This window comes from Ictidomys tridecemlineatus, chromosome X (assembly GCF_052094955.1).
Source record: "Ictidomys tridecemlineatus isolate mIctTri1 chromosome X, mIctTri1.hap1, whole genome shotgun sequence".
Lineage (NCBI taxonomy): Eukaryota > Metazoa > Chordata > Mammalia > Rodentia > Sciuridae > Ictidomys > Ictidomys tridecemlineatus.
In genome coordinates, this window is record NC_135493.1 from 119,750,025 (window position 1) to 119,772,771 (window position 22,747).

General features: G+C 39.0%; 1 protein-coding gene and 1 long non-coding RNA gene across 4 annotated transcripts in view; one reads left to right on the forward strand and one right to left on the reverse strand.

The window, feature by feature from the left end:
* Positions 1-1,892: 1,892 nt before the first annotated feature.
* LOC144371796 (uncharacterized) lies at positions 1,893-7,121 on the reverse strand. Its single transcript, XR_013431923.1, has 2 exons — positions 6,768-7,121; positions 1,893-5,599 (listed from the first exon to the last, which is right to left on the reverse strand). It is a non-coding gene; the product is annotated as an uncharacterized LOC144371796 (long non-coding RNA).
* Positions 7,122-7,590: 469 nt separating this feature from the next.
* Positions 7,591-22,747, forward strand: part of Arhgap6 (Rho GTPase activating protein 6) — a 453,321-nt gene continuing 438,164 nt past the window's right edge. For all 3 annotated transcript variants that reach the window (XR_013431922.1, XM_078035123.1, XM_078035128.1), the window contains exon 1: positions 7,591-8,900. Coding sequence is in view for 2 of the 3 variants with exons in the window: in XM_078035123.1 (XP_077891249.1) it covers positions 8,316-8,900 (585 nt within the window). In the remaining variant the exon portion in view is untranslated. The remainder of the gene's footprint in view (positions 8,901-22,747) is intronic.

Genomic DNA, 22,747 nt, shown 5'->3' on the forward strand with positions numbered 1-22,747 from the left:
GAGATTGAACACACATAATCACGCTGCTCCACAGACCTCTCTTAACTTCCAGCAGTTTGTACTTGCCAACTCCATCACACTGCTTTGTGAAGCCATTTCAACTTAAAAGGAGGAAAATCCCATGAATTTAGTTAGCTCCCTGATCCACAACCTGCTTTTTCCAATCTTGTGTCTTATTTTCATTCCTATATCTTTAAAGGGGGGGTGGGAGTTCTTTGGTATGTCTCTAATCTGTGTCATGCCACGAAGCAGTGAACTGTGAAAAATACCCAAGGAATTCCCAATAAATCATACAGGAGGCAAGCAAAGGGCATGCAGCTATGAACTTAAGCAGATCTGCTTTTTCAACTGGATCTTTGGAATTTTTTTCTAGAGAAATCCTTAGCAGGCCTTGGTTCTCCATGCCGGTTGAGGGGTTTGAGCAGTTTCCATCTGTCCTTTTAAAGGCATTCTTCTCCAGTCTGTTCTGACAGTTGAGTGCATCTGTGTCTCAGGTGTATGCACACCCCTTTAAGGCCAAGTGAATTGAACACCAAAAAGGGCAGACTAAAGCAGATTGGCCCTCTGGGTTTGAGACTCTTTCTGGCTTGAACCTACAATACACTTCTGCATGTGGTGACTAATTACAAAGCCAAGCCCTAACACCTTTCTTGAAACAAATGCTCAGATGGGAAAAAGTTTCTTATGGGAAAGGTAAACTCCATCCTAAAAGAGATTAGAGCCCTGCTGGGGACCAGACTTCAGTTTGGCCATTGACATGACAATGACATGGTACTTAGCATGAGGTCCAATTGATTATTCTTTCACTATCTTTGCAAATGAAGAAAGGCTCAGAAGCATTTATTCCTTAACCATATTCCTGCTTTATTTGAAAATTCTTTGGAATTGCTTTTTGCTCAATGAATTCCCTGGCTCTGGGTTTCATTAAATTGTTTGAGAGTGGGAAAACTAAGCCGTGGTGTGTTGTGCTTTAGAAAAGTATAATTTTCCTAGGGCTGCCGTAACAAATTACTTCAAACTGGGTGGCTTAAAACAGCAGAAGTTTATTTTCTCACAGTTCTGGAGGCTAGAAGTCCGAAATCAAGGTGTCAGCAGAGGTGGTTCCTTCCTGAGGCTCTGAGGGGTAATCTGTTCAGCCTCTTTCCTAGCTTCTGGTGGTTCCTGGCAATCCTTAATGTTTCTTGGCTCATAGCTTATTTCTACCTTCACATGGCTGGCACTCTCTCCCCCAATTCCCATCCCCTTTCTCTCTACCAATTTGCCTGCACCTTTCTCTGAAAAAGACACCAGTCTTTGGATTGAGGGCCCATCCTAGCCTATTCTGAACTTGTCTTAACTTGATTGTACGTGCAAGCCTCCTACCTCCAAATAAGATCACACTCACAGGTACCAAGGGTTAATTAGGACTTGGACATACCTTTTGAAGGCACACACTTTCAGCCTAAGGCAAGGAGTAAAAAATCTCCCCTCTCTATTTTGTCTTCCTTTCTTCCTTTCTATATTGACTAAAGACACAATTCAACCATTACATGGTACAAAAATCAAGTTGTTGATATTCACCAAACATTAATGAAAGCATACCGAGGAGGTGATGAGAATGTTCTGTATCTTGATTGTGATGATGGTTCATGGGTATATGTGGCTGTCAACTCATTTATATAGTGCTGTGTGTGTAAATTCATCCTCAATAAAGTTGATAAGAAAATACCCCTCCAAGTAGGCAGAGTGCCAGGTTTTTATTTCCCCTTGTCCCTTCTATACTCTGCTTTCCCTTGCCACCAGAAAACATGATGAACAAAATGATCCTCTCATTTCCATTCAACATTTGAGAAGGGAAAATTAAAATTTCAGCAGAAAAAAAACCATATCAATTAGTTGCTTGTTAAAAGATAGAGGTTTTGAAGAATGTTTAATTATGAACAATAACAAAATATCTATTAAAATTATTACATTACACAATTATTCATCCTCAAGAGTAGTTCAAAAACATAATATGGAAAGATCACCCCCTGGAATAATTTTATTTTTTTTAATTTTTATTGTCATGTGTAAGTATTTATGGAGTACAGTGTTGTACCGACTTAAGCTAGTTCTAAAAATCTTCTTAGTTGCTAGTACAGCTGAACCATATATTGAGTTCTAATAAAATTAACTTATTTTGAGACTTAAGTGTACCTTCACCCTCAAAGAAATGAGTAAAACCAGCAAAGAAAGAATGCCACCAACACACTGTGTTAAGAATGTTTATCAGCCAAAATTGAATTTGGTTGTCAGCCAATTTATATTCCTAAAAGTCTCTTGAGATCAAGTTTCAAAGCCAAAAACAAAAGTGATGATCCACATGCATTTAGGATTTGATGTTGGAAGCTTCTTTCAAATGCCACAGCTAAACAGCAACAGGGGTTTGTTTTAGGAATGACTCATGGGACCCTGCTAACCACATCCATATTGCAACATGATTTAAGATTCTTAGACACCCTTACCTTTCACCTGCCCTGCTAACTTGGGTGCCATGAAAGCAGAATGGTTGACATTTGGAAACTGTACTCATACCAGCTCAAGAAATAAACATCTAAGTGAAAACTCTGCTTATTCCAAACTCCTGCTTTCTGAAATCTAAGAGAAGATAAATGAAACACTAGGAAACATAGAACACGTTGCTAATACACAGAAAATGAGAGGATGGCTAGTGTTCCAAATGGCTTTTTGTTTTCTGTTTAATGCAGATGCTGACAGAGAAAGGAATTTTTTTTCCCTCTTTATTGCATTTGAGTTTTTAAGGTCACAATTGGTGAGGGATAGTGAAATTTAGCATACAAGTGGTGAAAAAATGAGAAAGATGAATAAGGGTAGTTATTTGGATTTCTAAATATACTGTGAGAAGAAACTGTCACAGATAGACCTTTCTACTTTCCTGCCAGTACCTTATACATACTGAGTATATGTTCTACCCATGAACTATACCTTCAACTCCTCTTTTTGTGCTTTTTTGTTTTTGGTCATAGGTTTTGATAGATGGATATGAAAACTACAACTGGGTTCCTAGAGAGTTCATGGTTCCAATCCTGGGCAATGTGAAAATGATACAAAACATTAAGGCAAAATACTTGCCTGTTGGTATATAAATATAATTAAAGGTAAAAAAAATCTTGTGTTCAAAGACTCTAGGTTAACCTCCACAGATATTCATCAATTGTGGTTTAGATGCCTCAGTAGTTGTATTAATTCAAGGAGATTCTGAAATAGGAATCTGAAGATACATTTTCAGTTTAGCTGCAAAAATTCCTAGCTTACAATCAAGTAGCTTAGGCTTGGAGCAGTTTGTCTATGTACTGTAATTAGTATTCTTAAGTCTTGTAAAAGTCCTCCACACATATTTTGTGATTAGAATGAGGTCCCTTTTTCACGTTTTAGGATCTTGGAGACAGAACACTTTTGACTTTTATGGGTGAGTGAGATGCTGTGAACTACTTATCCACTAAAAACATGGAAATGATATCAGAGGAACTACAGTCAGTTTGAGAGACATGGGCAGGATGAAACAAAAATCAGTGATGCTGACTACAAGTTGGGAGCCAATCAGATATAAATCTGAAATATTATATGGCACTCAATCAGAAAGTTCAATATGATTTAGGACCGTTTAAGAAATGAGATTATATAACAAACAAGGGCAAAATAGAATGCCTTAACCTGGAATATTGAACCTTGAGACTGGAAAGAAACAAGTAACTGGAGAGAATCCAGAGAAGAACATGAACAATGATGGCTTTAAAGCAAAATATGAACTTTATAGTGTAGCCAAACCACAGAGTCAGACCCAAGGGGCATGATAAAAATCTACAAATAACTTGGGGGTCTAAACACCAAGGGTAAAGAGGAATTTTGGCTGGAGATATAAAAAATTTCAAGGGATAAAGTTAAGGAAAGGAAAATTTAGGTTAAGCATCAGAATATATCCTTTGATGGTAAGATGTTTGTATTTGTAGAATAGACTCTCAAGAAAATATAAAAAATTACTGATGAGTTTTCTAGGATCCCAGATAAGAGGATGTCAGACCAAGGATTCTAGAACTTTCACTGAAATATTCTTGGCCCTTGACCAGATGGAATAGATAACATCAGTTTTTTTAAACCCTGAATTACTCTGATAATTATGATGGGAATGGATAGCAAACAGAGTGTTCTGCTCTTTAGTAAACTCTATCCCAAGGCTTTAATTGAGGCTCTGAGAACAAAAAACCATAAACAAGCATGGCACTACTCTCAACAGCAAATGCTCTAATAATGAAGCAAAGCCTTAGAGATCTGTTTTGTTTTAAACACACACACACACACACACACACACACACATATTTTTAAAACCATTTATTTCTAGACTCCCAGTTATGTTGCTTCTGAAGCTAGCTGATGAATTATGATTCTGGGTATCAATGTAACACAATCACCAGCTTTTGAAATTGGTAAGTAAAACACATAGGTCTTCCTTAAATGAATTTGGCATAACCTGGCAGTCAATCAGAAAGGGTAATATGAGTTGAGTCTATATAAGCAAAAGGATTATATAACAAAATAAAATAGAACACCCTGCCTGAAAATGAATTAATATGCTGTAAGCCATGATGACTGCAATATAAATCTAATAGCAACCCGGTTGAAAAGCAAAATAGTTCTTAAAATACAAAAATTAAAAAATGAAAATTCAAATAAATTTCTTACAAAATCTTTCCAGAAGAGCCATAACTTTTCTACCTGGGTTTTAAAAAGCACACATACTTACACTGGATGATTATTTTTAAAGAAGCTTCAGCTTAATATAATGATTATAGCCACTTGCTGCCCAAGGACGTTTCAATCAAGGATGGATGGAATGTACCATACATATTCCCATATGATATTAATGAAGCTGAAAAACTCCTGTTGCCTACTGATGTCCTAGCTGTTGTGATGTCATAGTACAATCTATTACATGTTTGTGGTGATGTAGGTATGAACAAACCTGTCCTGTTTTTAGTATAAATAAAACCACAATTATATACAGTACATAATACTTGATAATTTTAAGTGACTATGTTAGGGGTTTATATATTTACTTTTATTATTATTTTAGAGTATATTTCTTTTTATAAAAAGCAATTCAATGTAAAATAGTATTCTGTGTTACACTTGCCTCAGCCTCATACATCTCACGTTTATTGTATCTATTGGTTGCATTAAATCCATGTTGAATGACTGATCTATACCATGTAGGCTTATTTAAATATACTTTATGATGCTCACACAACAATAAAATTGCCTATCAATGTACTTCTTAAACCATGTCCATTGTTACAACACACATGAATGTATTTAAAACAGTTTATCTGTTGTTCCTGACCATGAAGCAAGTTCCAGGCTAATGGGGGGTGTCAAGATCCATTGGAAACAAGATGATGAATTAACTGCCATATGTCTGTTCCCAGCCTTGGGAGTTCCAATAAAAGAGTTCCTCTGCTCATCCATGACCAAGAATAAATGCCTTTGTGCCTTCAGGGCTTTCATATGAGCCCTCCATAATCATGGCAGGGTTGCATTTTCAATCCCATATTCATCCTAGGGGCTTACAGAAATAGAATTTATATTAATTATAAATTACATTTGCACAATTACCTTGAATTATAAGTGGTCCTGTGTGAAATATGACTGTTAACCATCAACTTACAATTCCAAAATTCAAGGAGGCATAACCAGACTATGATATCCCAGTAGTGCACACTACAATAATTTTTTTTAAAGACCCACCCACTTTTACTTCTAATGTGATTTGTTTTAGGAAGGAGGAAAGCCAAACATCTCCAATCCCCCAAAGATAATTTGGTTTGTGTAGTCAGGCAGGGCTGTAAGGTTTTAAATTCTCTGCCTGTTAGTAGCACACTTGATTGACAGTCACTGAAATTACTTCGAAGGTTTAGGATAAGAAGAAATGGACAGCTGTGGGAGAGGGTGATGGGAAATTAGAATCTCATTGTCTGTTGTCTTCAAGAAATCTACAGCACATTGGCACTCAAGGAAGGAAATCCCCAGTGCTGACTTTCCCCTGCATTCACAAAAAACAAGTGTAGCCTACAGCTGTTCTCTACAGCCATACTCAGGTGCCACACACACTTCTGGAGGCAATAATTTCTTCTGCTATAATAAGATTTCATGACATGCCTCCTCCCAGGTAGTCCAACACTTAGGAACACCAAACATGCTTTTTAAAAAGTGAGTAAATTATCTGCCCTCGAAAGAGTCATAGAGAATAATGGAAGTCTTTAAAAATCAGACAATTCTAGTATATACACCAGACGAATGTTTTTGTCAAGCACCTGAATTTATAACTTAATTGTAAGATTCTTTTCTTAATAAAAGAAATGGTAAAGTCACCTTTCTATTTAAATAAAATTCTCTTCACCCCAAAGTGGTGAAAGATCTCACACACACACACACACACACACACACACACACACACACACTCACTCACACACACACACACACACACCATGCAGGCATTTCCAAAGTCCTGTCTACTCTTTGTTGAGATGGTTATAAAATGCCTTCCAAAACAAAAAAGTGTTGCATCAAAAAGCCCTACACGGGGCAGTCAAGGTTTGGGGCTTTGCTTTGCAGATTGTAGAGGTCGGACAGCAGAAGAAACTATACCCAAACATTTCCAAGCCAGGAATATTGTTTTGGCGGCGTTTTCCTGCTACCCAGGACTGTGGTTGCTGTGCGCTGCGCTGTCATACCCGTGTGGAACCTGGTGATTGATGACTTTGTCAGCTCCAATCTCCTTGAAATCTGGGACGACGGCGCAGGACCTAGCGTCTGTCCTGTCGGGCTTCACTCACCACTCCTCCTAGAGTACATTTTCAGCACGTGTTCACGACCCTTACGTGGGGTGGACTTCTTCGGCTACACTTCCCTTAGTAAGTCCCCTCCAGTCCAATAATCGGCAGTCACAGCATTTGAACTACATCTTTATCCTTTTATAAAACAAAAACAGCAGGGATGGAGGCAGGAGAGAAAGGGCAGGAGATTTAACTCCAACTTCAGAGCAACCTTCTGGGCTGCCCATCTGACACCAGTGGGTGGGGTGCAATCTGACACTTCTCTTCCTTTCCAGAAACGTGAGTGGAGCTGGCGCTCCCTTCAGTCTGTGGGGGAAGGGAGACGGGGTGGGGGTGGGTGGGAGAAGGTCTGCATTTCCGTCCTCACGACTTTCTCCCCGGGAGACCACGTATTAGTGCTAGCTGCTTGCTCAGTGCGTTGCTCCCAGGTTTGGCGTCTGGAAATCCTCACGTCTTGCTTTCTCCTGCTCCTGGCTCCGCCCCGGCTCCAGACCCTGCGTTCCTCTGGCGGTACGCGTCCCAGCCACCTCCTTTCCGCCGCCTCCAGCACGAGCGTGCGGGGACATCTCCACGCCTGCCCTGGGCCCACGGCTGGCTGTGAATATCAAGTGTCGCTCTACAGTGGAACATGGGCACTGGCTTCTGAGGCTGTCTCTGGAGCTCCCCCCTTTCCGAATAGCGCTGAGGGCAGCGGGGAATTCTCTACGGTCATAGTCACTGAGCCCTTGGAAGGCCCTGGGCGCAGCGCGCTGGGTGTCCCACTTTGCAGCAAGCCCAAGATCCCGCAGGAACCTTGGGCTTGGAGACACTCTTGAGCATTCCCAGTAGGAAGAGCAGGCGCAGCAACCAAGAGGAGCCCAAAAGCACAGCCTCCAGCTCCAGTGCACCGTGAGGGTTCCCTGAAGGCGCAGCTGGGGCGCTCAGCTCCGGGGCGGGAGGAAGATCACACCTCTTGGTGAGCGCAGCAGACGCGCCCTGGCGCACACCCAGGCCTCCTCCCCAGCCCTCAGGACAGTCCTGTGGCCACGAGGAGGAGCTTGCTGGAGACTTAGAGGTTGTCCAGAGCTAGCGAGCGGGAGCGCCTAGTCTCCCGCCTGGTTTCGAAGGGGGAGTGGCGCTGGCGGGCTGGAGCTGGGAACCAAGCAAACGCTGGACCTTCCTCTTCTTCCTTACCATCTTTGCTACTGGGGCTCCACGGGAGGATTCTAAAGGTTTCAGGAGGGACCTGGACCCTTTTTTCCTAGAAGGCTGGTGATGGATCTCCAGCTTCTGTCCGGGCAGGAGCACTTGGAGTGCGCTGGTGGTGCGTGAACCCGGCACTGCCCTCCACCGCCCTCAACCAGTCCGTCCTGGCAGCTTTTCCCCAGCTGCCTTCCTTTCCTAGCCTAAAACCTCCAACATTCCAGGAGGGAGAGAGAAGGTGGCCCTCGGGCACAGCCCCTGGAGATGTCCGCCCAGAGCCTGCTCCACAGCGTTTTTTCTTGCTCTTCACCCGCCTCGGGCGGTGCAGCCTCAGCCAAGGGCTTCTCCAAGAGGAAGCTGCGACAGACCCGCAGCCTGGACCCAGCCCTGATCGGAGGCTCCAGGGGCGAAACAGTCACAGAGGGCGGTGCGCGGGGGTCCATAACAGGCCGCCTTTACTCCCCGCAACCCCTAGCGGAGGGTCTTTGCCCCCGCTCGGCATCTTCTGCCAGGAGCCAGCCATCCCGGACCACCAGGCTCCCGCAACCCAGACCTCTTTGCTCGTCCTTCTCCATGCCCAGCACCCCGCAGGAGAAGTCCCCTTCGGGCAGCTTCCACTTTGACTACGAGGTCCCCTTGGGTCGCGGTGGTCTCAAGAAGAGTGCGGCCTGGGACTTGCCTTCTGTCCTGGCTGGGCCGGTCAGTGGCCGCAGCTCTGCCAGCATCCTCTGCTCCTCTGGGGGAGGCCCCAATGGCATCTTCACTTCTCCCAGGAGGTGGCTTCAGCAGAGGAAGTTCCAGTCTCCACCCAACAGTCGTGGCCACCCCTACATCGTGTGGAAGTCTGAGGTAGGGACCAACGCCATGCGTCCTCAGGGCCCAAAGCTGGATGCCACAGGCAGTTCTAGGCCACTGCCTTTAATTCCATCCCATTTCCAGAGCCAGGCAGCAGCTGAGGGGTTTGCATGGTGTAACTGTTTCTACTTAGGCTGATTAAATGGTGCCTGGAAATGGGACATCCTTAGTGGTCACTCACCACACATGTGTCCTGTAGGATTCCTTGGCTCTTCTTTGGAGCAGTCAAGGGAGCTGGAGGAAGAGATGGTCTTCTGATTTCCAGTTTGTGCTACAGGCAAAGGATTGTATTATCCCTTCACTCCATGCTGATATTTTTTGGAACTCGAAAGATCTACTGCTGTTTGTAATGATTGGATGAAATATATTTTGATTAATGTCTGCCATCGGCTGTTCTGTAGAATTTAGGAACATTATTCTGAAAGATGTTATTGATTATGTGTTTGGGTGGCAGTGTGGAGTAACTACTAGGATTCTCTAGTTTTGATTTCTTTTCCCTAAAGGTGTAATTTCAGAAATATATGATACTGAATAGTTTCTCTGCTTAGGGGTATGAAATATCACAGAAATATGCCCAAATTCCACTAAGGACAATTAGTAGTTAGTGGAATAGACATGAATCAGGAATCAATAATAAATAGGGAACTTGGAGTTATTTGATACTCTTAAAATGTTCATTCTCTGGTTGAGTGGAGAATAGAGCTAGCTATTGGGAAACTGTGGTTGATGGGTACTTGGAAAGCAGCATGCTTTTAGAGAATAAATAGTAGTTGGTTTAAAAATGACCAACTCTGATTCCTTTCAGTCCACAAACTCTATAGGTTTGCCCCAGATCTGGTTCCATAAGGGAAGGAAGATCCTGTCAGTTGTAATTAAATATTTTAAAGCACAGTTTGCATTACAGAAATGAAATTAAATACAATGTAATTGTTGGAGATTTAGGCTAAATAAAGGAGACACAACCAAGCAAAATTGCATCCAAGTTCATACCCAGTTCTATTAACATGAGATAACTTAGATTTCAGCTTTAATAGACCACCTTAGAAAAATGAGCATTATGTATCAGAAATATTAGCATCACATATTATTAATGTTAGTTACTGTGTCAGTGTAACTGCTGCTGTTGCTGAGAGGATTATGGATTGCAAAAAACTAACAAGCTTGCTAACTGTGCTGCCCATTTTGTTGAGGAAAAGAGATAGTTGAAAGAAAAATTGAGACAGAATAGATGTTATCTCCAAGCCAGTATTAGAGGACCAAAAACTGAAATGTTGAACTCTTGGTTTCTAAGGGAAGCTGGATTCCTGCTCTGTTTCAGAAGCACATTTTGTCAGATTAATCTATAGGAGTTTAGAGCAAGAGAGAAATGCAAAAACAAACCAATATAAGCTAGTCACTGACATTTCTGTTTAAAATCAATTACATCATTAAGAATGTTCCTAATTTTTCTTTGCAAATGTGTATATTTGGAATATGATATATAGACACAGATATTGTTCATTGCTATTATGACCAAAAACCATTTGATCATAGATGATGCCACTTGTTGCAAATTATGAACCCCCTTGTTATAAATTATCTTTTTTACCTATTAAAATCTCATAATTGATGGATGTGTATCTGAACAACAATACTGGATGACTCCTGACTGTTCCATATAGTGTTGGACCATCTGCATGGAGCTCATCTACCATATTTTTACCTTTTTGCAGTGGTTAAAACTAAGTACATAGCCATCTAGCAAAAGAACAAAATTTTCTCATAAAAGGTTTATATGTGTATGTGTGTGTGTTTGTGTGTATGTGTGTGTGTGTGTGGAGGCAGTTAAGCAGAAATCCCTTTATGTTTCAGGCAGATATGGAGTGATTTGACAGAATTCTGGCATGAAGGTCCAACACTGGTTATGTTTAGTAGAGGCCAAGATATCCTAACATAACCTCTGGGTCTGGAATTTAAAGGCCTGGATTACCTTTCAAAGGTTTAGCGCCCTGGAATCTTCTCAAAAACCAAGAAATTCATCCTATTGGGCACTGTTTGTCCTTCTCACTTGCAAACAAGCTGTGACTTTTGTCCTAAAAGAGAATCTTTACTAATGATGTCAAATCTGCAGCAAATAAGTCCCTTGCAATGTTGCTTAGAGGCCCTAGAGGGGAGATCTGGTTCATACAGATATGATTCTTACAATTTTCTTGGTTTTCTGGCTCAGGGTTTCTCAGCCTTGACACTATTGACATATGAGTGATTCTTTGTCATTGGGGATGTCTTGGATATTATAGGATGTTGAGTAGCATCCCTGACCTCTACCCACTAGATGCCAGTAGCACTCTTCTTTACCAGTATGACAATGAAAAATGTATCTAGATACTGCTAAATATCCTCTGGGGATGAAAATCACCCAAGTTGAGAACAGCTGTGCTAGTGAGGTTGAATACAACACCCTATGCTGGCCATCTAGTGAGTGCCCATAGAAGGGCTGTCAGCTGGTCTAAAGTTTCCCAGGGCCATCCTCTGCCTCCCAAACCAGGAAGACCCCTCTGGAATCATGCTTGTGGATTCCATGTTCTTCTAATAGTTTGTTCAAATTTTCTGTTTTTCTTCCTGAATCCATAGGAAAACTTGAGATTTCTCTTTCAGGTTTATCTAGTGATATATCACATCCATTTCCATTTAGTTCTTTTAGCATATTCTCTGTTTTTAAACCAAAATGTTCACATAACAGCTCCCATTCCCAAGACTCTCATAAATGCCAGTAACTCTATTACTTGTGCTCACTTAAGGCTCATAAATGACCATTTTATAGCCTAAACCTAGGAGGTGTTTGACAAAGTCAGGTATAACTCTACTAATATTTCCTTACTATGTGTTTAAGGACTACTTTAATAAAATTTGATTTATGCACTTTTGGGTAGAATATCTTATCAAGTAAAAAAAGAGAAGACAAAGGGATATATGGTATGTGATGACTCAATTGGTATATGTTTCCCATCTTGTTGTCTTAGCAGCCAGGCTCTGTTCCTGACTCTGATCACAGATGAGATGATAAAGCCTCTCATTTCAATCCCAGGATCCTCCTAATTATTGTGAACCAGAACTAGGATTATGCCAATAACTGATTGGGAGTTTGCAAGCTTCTATAACCAATAATTAAAATAATTTCTATATATCCCCAACTTTTTTACTTTTCTTCATTCAAGTTTTTCTTGATCAGAAGTATTTCTCTACATACTAGGAATACAGAGAGGCTGCAATATGGGTCAGCACTTAAAGAGCTCCAAGTCTAATGAGGTGACATGTGAATTGATCAGTAGGCATGGTGAATGAGCACCATGGCACACCAGAGGAGGCAAATGATGACTCACTGTCCTCTGGGAGGTCTTAGATGTCTTCACTATGTAAGGAACATTTGAACTTGATTTTCAATGAAGACTGCCATTTACAATGAAAAGAAGAAAAGTAATTTCTTGATGAGATAGAAAAGATTGGACATGCAAAAAGGCACAGAGATGTTGGTAAGGGCAGAGTGTCCACCAAAAATTTATAAGAGCTTAAGTGCAGCTATGTGTTAGGAGAGGGAGGTAAGGACACTTGCAATTTAATATATGTAGCAACCAAAGTGTTTTCCAGGTAGTAACATGATTAAACCAGAAATCAGGCATTTTGTGTGTGGTAGGGTAATTATGGGCAAGAGTAAAAATGAAATAAGGGCCAAAGTACATTCCATATCCTTTAAGGGGCCCCTTGGAATCACATCTGCAGAGAAGTGAAAAGATATAGATACAGGGTATCTCTGAAATGAGAAGTTTAACATACCTGGGGTATCAGGCTTAGCCTGCTATCTGTTGGTGACCATGTTCACCAGATAGGGTAGTGGTTTTCACAAAAACAAAACAAAACAAAACAAAACAAAAAAACTTGCTGTGCAAGTTTTAAGCGGTTGTCCTCTATATTGTATAAAACAAATGACTCTCAATCTGGAGGTGACTTTGTCCTGTGTACATTTGACAGTATATTATGGCATTTTGGGATGTCATGACTGGTGGTAATGTATTAGTTTCCTATCCCTGCTGTAAGCATAACTACAAATTTAGTGGCTTAAAGCAAGAAAAAAATGATTACTTTATAATTCTGGTGATAAGAAATCCCAATAGCTCTCACTAACTTAAGTTCAAGTTGTTGACTGAACTGTGTTCCTTTTGAAGCTTCTAGGGTCTGTTGCCTTTCTTTTCTAGTGGCCCCCTTCCTTCATCTTCAAACTCAGCCATGCTGTGTCTCTTTGATTCTCTCTCTTACTCTCTTCAGGACTCTTGTGATTACATTGGTTTTACCTGAATAATCCAGGTCAATCTCACTATTTTAAGGCCAGCCAATTAGCAATCTTTAATTGCATATACAACTTTAATTCCCCATTGCCATGATGAACTCACAGGTTCCAGGGATTTGGTATGAACCCTTTGGTGGGACATTATTCTGTATACCACAGGGGAATAGCTGCTTCCATCTAACTGGAATGTCAAGGATGCTTTGAAACACCATGCAATGTTCAGGACAGTTCCATGAAGAATAATCACCTGGCCAATCAGTGCCAGAGCTGAGAAACTATAGTGGAGAATGGGGGTACTTGGTGATTTTTAAGTCTGAGAGTGTAAAGTGATCAGATATGTGTTTTAACAGGATCAGTCTGGTGTCTGGGGGACCATAGTTTAGAAACATGAAACAGATGGATACTCAGAGGTGGGAGGCATGGGGAGATCATGCCAAGAATCCCATTAACAAGTGGGAATTCCCATATGAACAGACGACTCTTATTTCCATGTTCTCCATTTTTGCAAATAATTTTCTTGTATTGTTGAAGCACTTGAAAGCTGAACCCTTACTCATCTTTGTATTCTTAAAAATCTGACTTATGCTCCAAGGTTTTAGACCAGTGGTAAACCTGGATAGAGTTTGTACCCCAGGGCACATATGGTAATGTCTGTTGGTACTGGGCAGAGGGTTACTTTTAGAATCCAGTATGTAGGGGCCAGAAATGCTACTAAACATCCTATGGGAAAGCCCCCATTAAAAAACAAGTATCTTCCAAATATCAATAGTGCCAAGGTTGAGACATCCTGGATTCAAGAAACTTTTGCTTTCTAGTGCCATTTTTTCTCATATTTATGGCTTCATTATTTGTAATTTCTTTCTACTTACCTGGTACATGTCAATCAAGGCTTTGGATTGGGAAAATATACCTTTCAAAAGGTATTGAGGATATGAAAAAATATGGGTGTCTGAATATATCTTTAGGAGAGAATTGTATAATAAACATATAATGATGGAAACTGGAATTAAAATTTAAAATGTGATGAGAGGAATATTGTGATTAAAAAGAAAAGAAAAAACAATAGAGGCTCACTTGTATAAGCAAAGAGGAATTAATTAGAGTAAAACAGTTTCAAACAGGAAATTGACAAAGGGTGACTTATAAGGAAGTATGTCCAGAAATAAACATAATACTTTTGTGATTTTTGACCTAGGAAAAAAATTAGGTTTCATATTTTCTGTTTCTCAGACCCCCTTTCTGATAGAATTATTTTCAAATATTTTTAACTTAAATGGAGAATAATGTGAATACAACTTCTAAGACACTTTGGAGTTGATCTTTCACCACAATTTTTGAATTTGAAGGTTGGACCTCCTTGTTTTATAGTTAAGTAGAGAAGCTGAAAACATTAATCACCTCAAACTCAAATTATGAGTTCATAACCACCCAGAAATCCTTCTTGATTCTCAAAATAAATTGCCAAACTCATGGGGAAAGTAAGGGTAGAGGGATTTGGGTGAAATGAATCTAAGTCCTTATATCCCTCTAGCTTTTCATTCATACTTCCACTGTCTCCTTTGAGACCTTATTTCCTGTGGCCCCCCTGCATAATCACCCCGCATCCTAGTCTCTTTTTGGCCTGTATTCCAAAGACACAATTATAATCATGTTAACTCACTAATCAGAAACCTTTGATAAGCCTCACTGTATATGGAATGAAATCCAAACTGCTTAGCTAGTCATTTCAATGTCTTTTAAAATATAATCAGATCCTGTTCCCTTCCTTTCTCCCAGAACTCTGGTCTAGCAAAACCAAACTGGCCACTCAGCTAGGTCATCATTAAATATTTATCAAATGCCAGCTAAGCACTCAACCCTAGCGATGCATGGAGAGCAAACAGGAGCAGCCCTGTAAGGTGTTACAGCTTATGAAAGCAATAACTTCAAATCAATAAATCTCTACACTTGTTAAGTGTTCAGGCATTGTGGTAGGAATAACATGGAATAATGCTCCCCCCAATGTTATCTATATTCTAATCCTCCAAACAGGTGAATATGGCACCTTATATGGTGAATATGCCACAGATGGGGGCATTATTGTAGATTATCTGGGCGGTGCCAGTACATTCATAAGGATCCTTATAAGAGCAAAGCAGGAGGGTCAGTTAGAGAGAGAGAGAGAGAGAGAGAGAGAGAGAGAGAGACAAGACAGAGATGAGAGAGGGAGAGAGTTTGAAGATATTCCACTGCTTGCTTTGAAGATGGAGGAAGGAGCCTAGAGCCAAGGAATGTGTCAGCCTCCAGAGGCTGGAAAAGGCAGGGAAAACAGATTCTGTTTTAAAACCCAAAGAAGGTATACAACTCTACAGACATCTTGATCCTGGGAAAGTAAGGATCCATAAGAGAACATATGTGTGTTCTTTACACCACTGTGTGATAATTTGTCCCAGCAGTGGTGGGAAATGGACATAAGAACTAAGGAAGTCTGTGATGTCTTAACTGAAACTGGTGAGTGAGGAGGCTTTTTCCAAACAAAAAGAACAGCCCTCTGGGAAGAAGGAACCACCTTTAAGAGGAAACATAGTATGCTTGAAGAACTTAGAAAATTTAAGAGAACTGGAATTGTATATGGGAGTGGGAATATGGTGAAGTACAGATTGGCTGGGCTTTGAACTGCATAATAGGGATTTTGTCAATTAACTTAAAGTTTTCCTGGAAAGATTATAAGATTACTTTCTCTCCTTCTCACATTACTCTGTGTGTGTGTGTGTGTGTGTGTGTGTGTGTGTGTGTGTGTGTGTTTTCAGTACTGGGAATGAACTCAGGGGCACTTAATCACTGAGCCACATCCCACTCTTTTTTATTTTGTATTTTGAGACTGGGTCTCTCTAAGTTGTTTATGACCTCACTACATTGCTGAGGCTGGCCTCAGACTTGCAATCTTCCTGCTTCAGCCTCCAGAGTTGCTGGGATTACAGGCATGTACCACCATGCCTGCTTTCTCATATTGTTTTTTTATGACTTGGTACCATTTTTATATTATAGGGGCCCACCAATACTTTGTGGCTCAACTGGTTATTCTAACCAAATAAATAAACTCTGGGACATGTCACAGCACATTCAGAATTTGTAGAAACAAAATCTTATTCCGTTTCATGGTGTGATTCCAATTCTTCCAATCTGGTGCTCCAATAAGGGAAAATGTATTTTATATCAGAACCTAGTCAATGACTGAGGGATTCTGTGTGCTGACAACAGTTTTCCTGCATTCCAGGTACATACCTTTGGGGAATGACATCTTATTCTAAAGTTTGCTGTGTCTTCTTTGAGAGCAAAACTATGATCCAATTATGCCACAACATGGCTAAAAGACTCGGAATGCAGTGTGAAAATATGAGATTAGTTATTGTGTTCCATGGTAAAGAATGATGTTTTCATTAGCTATTAGGGAAGTGAAAATCAAAACCACAATGAGATACCACTAGGATAGTAAATAGGATAATAAAAAAGACAGTGTTGACAAGAGTATGCAGAAATTAGAATTCTCATACACTGCTGGTGGGAATGCAAATTGGTGCAGCATCTTGGAAAAGCTGTTTGGCAATTCTTCAAAATGTTATACAGAATTACCCTATGACTCAGCAATTTTGCTGCTGGGTATATACCCAAGTGAAATGAAAACATAGTCAAGACCAAAGCTTGTATAGCTGATGAATAGATAAAATATGGTCTACCTGTACAATGGAAGATTATTTGGTAAAAAAGGAAACAAAGTACTGTTACATTCTTTAGCATGCATGAATCTTGAAAACAGTATGATAAATGAAAGAAGCCAGCCAGAAAGGATTATATGTTGTATGATTACATATATATGAAATGTCCACCCTAGGCAAATGTGTAGTGACAAAGTAGATTAGTGGTTGTCAGAGGCTGGAAGTCAAGAGCAGTAGGGAAGAGACTGCTAGTAGGTACAAGACTTCTTTATAAGGTAAAGGAATTCTTCTGAAACTGGATATAAGTGATGGTGGTACCTTATGAATACGTTAACACCTGAATTGTACACTTTGAAAGGGTAAATTTTATGGTCAGTGAATTTTATCTGAACTATAAAAAGGTCATTTTTATTATTTCCAGCAAATATACCAAATATTATTTTTCCATCATGTTTTCAGTAAAATTTAAGCATAAATGTAGAAGAGCAGTTATTTAGGTGGTACAGGCCCAATATATCTTACATGACTTCCTTGAAGATGCAACAGGGGAGATAGTAACAGCTCTAGAAGATTCAACAGAGGAGTTGGCAGTCAGCCCTTAGATTTTCTGAGATTGGTTACTGTGGAAATTCTATGTCCTGATTATTACACTTTGAAAACAAGCATAGAGAAGCTATTAAAATTATTATTTTCAGAAGAGGCAGAGATTTTAAAAACTATTTACAATCTTGAAAAATTACCTGGCCACTTCTCACCAGAGCTATTAAATAGTCAAAAGATTTTCAGGAGTCATTAGAACAATTTGAAAAACCATCAGGTGATATGCCGATGGACCCAAGAGGAGAGTGTTGAGCCTAAGAAGTTGAACAGGTTTTTAGAGAAATTGAAAGTGAATTGAGTTGTGTGACCTCATAGATCAAGAAATAATGTTTTCATTTTTGTAGACCTGAACCACTCATGGAAATAGGGGAATCAATACCAACTACAGGGGATGAAGTGTGAATAAGTTGTGGATCAATTCTCAGCTTGCTTTGCTGATAACTTCACCTTCTACTTGAGCCAGCTGGTACATTGAGACCCAAATGTGGATAGAGAAGGGAAAAGATACGCCATATGTGACAATAGCCATGCCACTTTAAGGTTTATTATAACAAGACCTCTGCTATAGTTAACAATTTGAACCAGATAAATCCTGGACTTGGCTACCAGATTATTTGGCTTTTGAGAAAAGTAAAATTCTACATGAATTGGAACTTTCAATTAATCCCTGGCTTACTTATTTTAGTAAATAATAATTGAAGGTTTATAGTGATAATGATAAGCAAAATAACAACTAGTATTTTAAACTGGTTTTTAGTTGTAGATGAACACAATACCTTTGTTTTATTTATTTATTTTTATGTGGTGCTCAAGATCGAAACCAGTGCCTCATACATGCTAGGCAAGTGCATTACTGTTGAGCCACAACCCCAGCCCCAGCAACTAGTATTTGTACTATTTGGAGAAGTCTCACCAGATATCATCATTAGGACAACTCTGTGTTATTGATGAGGACACAGACTCAGTTCAATAGGTAACCAGACTTAACTGGAGGGGTAATGAAGTGAATGGGTTAAGCTAAGCTGTGAACCTGACTGCTTGGGTTAAAATCCCATCCTGCCCTGTGACTTTAAGTTACTAAACTTCTTTGTGCCTCAGATTCCTCATATACCAAATGAGGATAATGAAAGTGCCTACCTCAAAAAGTTTTTATAAACAGCCAATAACATGATTACTTAGAAAGTGCCCAGCAAGTAGGAATTAGTAAAAGATGCAAAAAAAAAAATGGCAAGGTTAAATCAAATTGAAGATGTACCCAGTCACACAACTAGGAAGCAAGAAAGACATACATAAACTAAAGAATTACATAAACTAAATTAATTTAGTCACAGATATTTATCATGTACCCACTGCTTGTGCAGGGAACTTTCACCTCTCCACCATGGCAGTTGAAGAGGGCTTAGATGATCAGCGAATGAATGAGTTGGCATAGTTGCTTTGGACAACAGCAGAAGGCAATTGGAAATTTATTTTGCAAGTTGTTAAGTAAGGTATACTTTTCATGATAAGCACTGGAGCAGCAACAGGCTGTCACCCCAGGCATTTTGGCTTAGTGACTTGGAACATAGGAATTTGCCAGACTTGCATTGTGGATTTGGTGTAACCCAAGACATGCCAACAGGCAAAGGAGTAGCCTTCATTCCAGTACACAGTAACTTTCATTACATCAGACACTTTTTGCTTGTAAAATATTTAGAATGTTGGAATTACCAGTTCAGTTCTGTATCTCTAACTGGTAAATGGTAATGCACTTTGCATTTCAAGACTGGTGTGTTCTCATTTCCTCATACTGTCATTATCACATGAGACCAAGCTGACTACTTTCATGGCTCATCTCATTAACATTTCAGGATATCAAGGCAATGTCACTAAATCACAATACTATTTACACTTGTTTATCCCAAATATGACTGTGACTTCCATTAATATGTCTATACTGACATTAATATCATATAAACAAAATATTAGAAAGGAAAATTTCTCAAAAATCTTCTATCTATTCCAAACATCTATGTGACACTTAAATCCTGTGATATTTCCAGTCTATGTCCAATAACCCCTACCTTAAATAAATACTTTATTAACTCTGCCTTTGTATTATAATGGACATAGAAAGTCTTCCTAGCATTGTGTTACAGACCAGTCTTACTATGATTCTCATCATGCTACAAACAAACACCTCTTCTCCTGTTATACAGATAGTCACCAGTACTCTATTATTATTGTTATTAAGGAAGTATAGACTGGAAAATTGTCCTTTTGAACATTAATACAGAAGTTACATCATGTTTTCTTTTTGGCAGATAAGAATTGTGAATATATGAAACCAGAGTTGAAGAAAAGTTTGAAGTTTAAACTAAAGTTATTATTGACCCAATGACATTTTGCGAACTACTTCTAGAAATCTAGGATTAGAACTCACTGTCTCTAGGTTCTTGTTGCCAACCTAGTGAATCAGGCTTCTTTTTTCATGATTTATATGAAAGCTCAAAAACGAGTGTGCTTTCATATTATGTCAGAGTTGCCCTGAGTCTTCCATCAAACCCCTGAAGAGGTATGTTGAGTCTGACTTCTAATGTTAATATATTGTTAATAAATGGCTTTGTAAAAAATGTGTTTGCCAAAATGCTGATAAAATGAACATAAGAGATAATATGGAGTTGGCCCTTAGACTTGAAGGTCAAGAATTTTGATATGGGTTCCAGAATAGCTCCAGAGACTCTGGGGCATGAACTCAGTAAATGTATTGTTGTGCTGCTGCAATGGCAATCTTTTATTCTTTAAATTTTTCTTTACGTTGCAAATATATTACTTTTTCTCACATACTGAAGTTATATGGTAAAAGATGAGTTATGGAAGTGATCAGGTAATTAGGTTCTTGTTCAAGTTTCAGTTAGCTGAAATTGGTCATTCAGAGTTATAAGTTAAAAAAGTGAAATAATTCATTTCCCTTTGAATATTATTCTGAGTTTTGGTTCATTCTTAGGGAAGCTGGCTATAGGAGAGTGAATAGATTGTGATTAGTTTGTCTTTTCTCATCTAGAAATATCATTTTTTATAGGAAAAGGTTAAAATCCTGCTATATATTTGACTCTCCTCATTAGGTTTCTGTTATGTAAAAATATGACAGATGAAACTTATGTAAATGCTCATTGAGTGAAACAAAAATTGTTCTAAAAAGTAATTTTCAAAAAGTTCATTGAATAAGAAATTTGAATGGTCACAAATAAAAGTAACTTAGTACACATAAAAGATTCCTTCCAATTAATTTATTAAACCTTTATATGCAAAATTTTTGCGATTCTCAAAGGTTAATTTTTCCATTTTATATGAAAAGGCTTGCAGTTTTAGGCCAAAATCTGTAGTGAAATTTCTTTCTCTGTCTACATGTATATACATGTAACTTTTAATTTCTTAAGAACATCTTGCTTTAGAAAAAGAAAATGAAAGATTGGTCATTACCATATACAATTAAAGCAATGTGGATAAATCATTCTTATAAAAGTAAGTTTTTAAAACTTTGTGTATAAAGTGAGGAGGGCAACAGCTGTGTCTTAGTTTGAATAACCTAAAAAATAGGTCTTGGGTGAATGCTGTTCTTTTGGGAGGTGATCCAGGAAGCAGGAATGAAGAAGAGAGAATGAATGGGGAAGAAGGAAATGTCATCATGGTGTTGGATCATGAAGTCGCAGATATGGATAAAGGGAATGCTGAAGTTCTGGAATATATATAGATTCCTTGCAGGATGATCTACTTGTGTTTCATCTATTACTGCATAACAAGTCACCCCAAACTTAGTGGCATGAATCTGTGGGTCATAAATCAGATCAAGGCTCAGGTGCATAGATGCTCTGTGTGGCATCAGATGGGATCATTTATCTGTTTTCAGTTGGTGTCTTGGAGGTCTGCAAAGTTTGTGATATCTTCACTTACATGTCTGGTGCCTTGATGCTTCTCATGTAGCCCCTCTCCTTCCAAATTGTTAATTATGCTTCTTCACTTCATGATTGTCTTGTGGTATTTGGTCAAATAGAGTCACAGGTCCAGCTGATTCAAAGGAAAGACAAATAGATTTTATACCTTGATAGGAGAAATAAGAGTTTGTTGTCATCTTAGTCTGCCATGAGCTAAAGAATGAGAAGCTGGAGATTGTCTTCAATAGTTTCCATCCTCCATTGGTTGAGATCACTTCCAGGGTTTTGACTACCTCACACTTCTGGCACATGACTGAATGTGTACTAGAGGTGGATCGCTTGCAGTACAAAATCTGCCTGAGCTTGCACAGAGCTGCCCAGCACAGTGGCAACTGAACCCAAAAATTTTAGCATAGGTTCATGGGGTGCAGCTTTTAGAATTAGACATCCACATTTCTCACTAACAAAAAGCATAACTAATGCACAATATGATCATAGAACTTGGAGATATCTAAGCCTTGGATCAAATCCCAGTATTGCTACTTATGAGGTATGAATCTCATTTTCTTCAACCTGAAGGGGAATGAAATAGTACTCACTTTCTAGTATGTTGTGAAATCAACTGGAGAGTGTATTTTGGACCAGTGAACTATGAAGGGTCATGCAGAAGAATCTATTGATTATTATTTAATTCATTCTAAAATTCTGTCATAGGACAATGCACATAGATTTTAATGCTTCCAGTGTAAAAAGGCAATAATAAGTTGGTAAATGTAAATAACAATTGTGAGATGCAATTTTGGTTTTTTAAATTGCAGAGAAAATATGTAGTAGTTGAGGAATTATGGTATAGTCTAGTTTTTCCTCTTCATTTAAGTTTAAAATTTTTGTACTATATTTCTAATTGTATCAGAAGAATGTTGTTTGATTCCTGTCAAATATATATGTCGATCAATAAATGGCAAAGTAAGCTCCTTTTATTATATGCATATTTATGGCAAAAAGTAATAAAGACAATACATTTTATCCCCAAAGTAATTGCTAATTAGATGAGAGCTGTTATAGTGGTTAATCTGTTGCCCTTAGGAAATTTGCACATATTCTTCAGTTGGAAATAATTGCAATTCAGATAACCCCCACATGCCATAAGAGTATCATTGTGCAAGAATGCCTGTTCTTAGAACATTTCTCTCTGCTCTTTGGAGATCCAAATTGATGCATGTTCACAACACATAGAAAATATAAACAGACATCTTCAGTTAAAATTACCGTTCTAAATCTCCAGGGCAGGGACTGACAAATGAAGAAATT